The sequence below is a fragment of the Aplysia californica genome, unplaced genomic scaffold (genome assembly GCF_000002075.1).
Source record: "Aplysia californica isolate F4 #8 unplaced genomic scaffold, AplCal3.0 scaffold00069, whole genome shotgun sequence".
In the NCBI taxonomy this organism is placed as follows: Eukaryota; Metazoa; Mollusca; class Gastropoda; order Aplysiida; family Aplysiidae; genus Aplysia; species Aplysia californica.
Genome location: NW_004797339.1, coordinates 885,345 through 890,336, shown reverse-complemented (window position 1 = coordinate 890,336; position 4,992 = coordinate 885,345). Strand labels below are relative to the sequence as shown.

Sequence of the window (4,992 nt, the reverse complement as noted above, 5' to 3'; positions counted from 1 at the left end):
AGAAGAAGAAGAAGAAGAAGAAGAAGAAGAAGAAGAAGAAGAAGAAGAAGAAGCGCTCTATAGATACGACGTCTCATCCCCCCCACACCTAGAGGACCAATAAAAAAGTCCCTGACTCACCGATAAAATTGAGATTTGCCGATAGGCTTCCACAGTTACCCCGGGTACGTCCGTTAGAACTCCTTGACGCACTTTGCCGACACGCCCGGAAGATGCCATAGTTTCTGGTCACAATCGTCTGAAATTCAAATAAAAAAGCTGCTAAAAAAACCCCCCATCTACTTGTTTTATGCCCCCACCAACACAATTTGACATTTTGGGAAGTTGGTAACTTCAACCCTGCTGTCATTCGTAACCTGGGCTGAGTGGGATACATCATGCCAGTAGGTAACGGGGATGCAAATAAAAATAACAGCAGCAACAATAACTACAGCAATAGCAATAACAGCTTGTCCACTTTGAAATCGAACACACATCTTCTGCTAGGTATGGCGAAGACTCTTACACGTACATGACAGGTTGAGACTGAGAGAAAGACACACTATGAATATGATGATGATGATGCTCTACAACCATGACGACGACGAGAATGATGATAAGAATGGTAATGAAGATGATGATGATGTCATTGCAAAAAGCATTATTACCCCCCCCCCCACACACACACGATTCTGATTTACCAAAACCCCAAATTGGCACTTTTAACCAAAGGAATATGTCCCCTGAGCATGGCTTTGATACCTCCTATATATGAAAATATGAGATAAATTTTGTCAGATTTGATTTGAAAACAGTTTCTGTGTTTCTCAATAATAGTTTATGATAAATGATTAGATTATAACTACAGCACTTTCACGCACATTAACTACAAGTACAAGAGGTACTTATTGCTGTATAGGATTTTAAAGGGTTTGATGATTATTTATTGTTAAGATAAACGTGTATATGTTTTAAAATTTTAATGCCCTAGCATGGGTGAAAAGTAAAGAAAAAAGACGACATCCCCTCCAAAATACCAAACCAAAACCAAACCAAAACAACAAGAGCAACAACAACAACCTCCCTCCCCCCCCCCCGAACCCCTAAACAACCCACCCACTTGCAGGTTTTCGTCTTGTGTGGAAACATTTCCTTTCGGGAATCTTATTTGCAGACATAATTACGAAAAAAGTCATTGTGAATGTGTTACGTCCCCATAATTATAACACATTACATATAGGCTTAGATCTATAGGCTATGTATTATTCCAGTGTTAAAGTGACTCTGACAAATAACATGATAACAGGACAAGTCTAAAATGACCGTACTCCGGCTGTAACCTGCATATAGTACAAACCTCATTAGGATTTATTTTCTGAGCAGCATAGTCAATTGCCGGACGTTCTACCCAGTAGGTAGTCACCATGGCAACGACATAACAAACAAAGCCCATTGCAATCAAAATCTGGCCAATCCGGAACAGCACGCGGCTCAGCCTTGTGGAACATGACTCTCCCATGATATGGCCGGGAAGGATATGTCCTCACCCACAGATGCACTTCTTTCTCAAGTGTCAAATCTGAAACAGAGATAAACGTAATTGACCTATCACCATTTTTTCGGCTTGTGTAATTGCTTCATTGCACACCGTATGTTTTTTTCCTCACCACAGTCGACCTAATTTAGGTAATCTAGGAGGCTAGAATCTAGTTGTATTTTGATTGCCCTTCATGTCAGGGCCAAACCGGGGTAGCAACAGAATAGGAGACAGTCTCTCAGCAGAAGGACGTAGGCTTTTGATAAAAATAGAATTACCCACGGCGGATTCGAACTCAAGTTTTTTAAACTGCAAGGACCAAGATTCGAACTATAACAATAGCTGAAGGTTTTAGAGGTAACATGTCGTCACATATCTGTTTGTTTGTGAGAATGACAGAGCAATACTGTTTGTGATATTATTTTCATCTTTTGTCTCTTGTAAGTGTTTTACGGCGCTCGCAACTGCATACGGTCATATGAGTGCGCAGGGCACATAGTACGCATTTTCAGTTTGGACAGAAACATTTTAAAATCTTGCCTGGAATGCTGTCGAAGCCTAATCTTATCGATATTAGGACCACCAGGGGATTTTTGACCAGCGCAACGTGCACACAGGACCTCCGAGATCTTAGATCTTATCTACCATAAGATCAAGATTGTGACTGAGGAGCCAAGGAGAAACAGTAGACCGGCTGCAGAACGAGTCAGGGGCCTAGAGGAGGTGGCATGGCAGAAAGTGGGGACAAAAGCAGACAACAGAACACGGTCAGACAGCAGGATAGGTGGTGAAAGGAAAACATATTTTTAGAGAAGAACATTTGCCTTCGCTGTTGTTAGGTTTCGAACCCGGGTCCTATTGAATGAGAGGCGAACACCGAACCTTTGATCACGAGAGCCCCTCATGTTTCCAGGTAATAATTACTTCTGTAATAAGGCAAAGTTTTGTTAATTCAAAACCCTATTCTTTATTTTGTCTGACTAAGTCTGAACCTACCTGTCCTTCTCCACACATTATTATAATAATTTCGATGTTAGTAATTTTCGTGCGCCCTGTGCTCTAACACAAATTTCTGTTTAATACAAATAGTTGTACGTCTTACGCAATGTCAACACTATTTAAAGCAATAAGTAAGCGGTTACCTCGACCGTGTCTACCAGGCAAATCCAGGCTATGTGGGATACAACGTCTCACGGACAAACGAAGACATTCTTAGAAAGCCACCCCCCCTCGAAAAAAAAGGAAAAAAAAGAAGAAACAATCAAAACAACCAAAACAACAACAACAACCCCCCCCCCGGTCCAAAAAAACCCCAACAACAACAAAAAACTTCTTCGCATAGGATTATGGGATTGACCTAATGTTTTCTATATATTATTATGCAATGGCCTAGAGCCTTAACATTACTACAAAGAAGCCGGTGAACATGCTCAGGGTACCGAAAAAAAGATAGAGCAGTGCGTCATCTCTTTCCTGTTGATCGTTATGCATGTATAATAATTCGCACTACCAGAATAACAGAATATAGTAATCTTGCTTTAAATCTAATGTGTTTGCGCATTTTAAAGTGCAGATGTAGCTGTGGTAATGAAGACCATAATACCACATGTCACCCGTCAGTATCATTATGGTTTATGGTTGTCCTTGACGCTTCTTGCCTAGGCCCTCCCCTCTACTCCTCTCTTCCGTCTGCTCCCGGAAGACTAACTAACTATTACGTCATTTGTGTCCTGCCAGGGATGTTGTCAAGGTACGCTTTTGAAGGTCTGCTTCGTTTCCGTCTCTGTTATGTTTTGCCCACAGAATTCTACACAGCCCACATAATTCTACACTTATAGAAACGGAACTCCCTCTTCGTGATCGCTGATTCCCTGTGAGGAATTGAAACTAAAACATGGCGGCCAATTGAGGGCAGCTTTGGCTGCGCCGCACAGCGAGGCTTCGCGTTGCTATGCACGCTGATGCTTGTGGTAGGGCTTGGAAGACACCTTACATCAGTATTTTAAACTTTCTTCGAAGAGGAAATATAGTGAAATAGTCTAGTACATTTTTATTGCCAACAATATGTCATAATCGGCAAAATTACAATGTTTTTGTGTTGTTAGTTTTTGTTTTTTTAAATGATGGGATAGGATCTAGAATTCTAGATCTACTAAAGATCTTCACACTCACAATACACTTGATAATAACACTAATTATGAACATTAATTCTGTTGGCAAAATATCTAGATATAGTCTTGATTAGTACTACGATAAAGGGGAAGCTGACAGTAACATGCTCACTACAATTACATTGTCATTAAACTTAAGGCCACCCACAGCAAGCAAAAAAGAACAACATAAACCTTTTCTCCAATTTGCTTGAAAGAGATCAATAAATTAAGCTTATATTGAGGAAATGTATTATTTCTCACTTTAAGAATTCATCTCTGTATTTGTATCAGTGAAATATAGTGTGTACAGCATGCTTTGTTTAAAGTACGTGCGAGTCTAACAAACACAAGAGATTGTAGAATGTGTTGGTTGCACATAAAATACATAGGCCTATTATACATGCTGCCAAAAACACAAAAATGCAGAAAAGGCCTCAAATATTGTTTTACACATTAAAGCCAATAATGCAAAACAAAGTAAACAAGAGTTGCATATATTTCCTGAATATATGTTCAAAGTCATTTTTGTGTGTGTTGAGAGTGTGGTTTCTAATGCATGAATGATAGGCTCATTCAGATGTGTTAATGAAGAAACTTGTGTGTACAGTCACAACAGAAAGAGTTCCATGGCGAGTGATCACTGGTCAAGGATTTCAGAGTATGCATTTTGAGAAAAATGTATCCCCATACCCTGGATCACATGTCGAGGGGACGGGCTTTTCCCCCTGTAATCCCCGCACACAGTAAACAAACATACATTTTTGAACACGTATAAGAAAAAATAAGTGGTCTCTTGCTACGGATCAAATCGAAGTCCTGTTACAATTCAATTAATTGATAAAAGCGCGTATCGCAAGGCATCGGCTAACCCAGCACCATTACGCTATTTAATAAATACGTTCGTCAGATCTGGAGTCTTTAATTTTTAATCCTGCACACAGTAACACAAGCACACATTCATGAACACGTATAAAAAAATAAGTGGTCTCTTGTTACGGATCAAATTGAAGTCCTGTTACAATTCAATACTTGATAATAGCGCGCATTGCAATGCATTGGCTAACCCAGCGTTATACGCTATTTAATAAATACATTCGTCAGATCTGGAATCTTAAATTGTAATCATAATTATATGCGCCCGCGTGTGGGAAGTGAGAGAGAAAGGAATTGAAAATTATTTAAAAAACAATTATGAAAGTAACATAATTAAAGTAGGACGTGCTGATAAAGGCCCAAAAAGGTGTATAGATGCGGAAATTAATGTTTTGGATGAAAATAATACGCTATCTCTACTACTGTAGCGTGCAGTCAAAACTGGGGGGG

At 39.6% G+C, this 4,992-nt stretch overlaps 1 protein-coding gene across 1 annotated transcript in view; it reads right to left on the bottom strand.

Moving 5' to 3' along the window:
• The window catches only part of LOC101854556, a gene marked incomplete in the record, with an annotated part of 16,166 nt that overhangs the window by 2,641 nt on the left and 8,533 nt on the right, over positions 1–4,992 (bottom strand). The window contains 2 exon segments of the mRNA XM_013079959.2: positions 121–238; positions 1,337–1,558. Of these exon segments, the coding sequence (XP_012935413.1) occupies positions 121–238; positions 1,337–1,498 (280 nt within the window).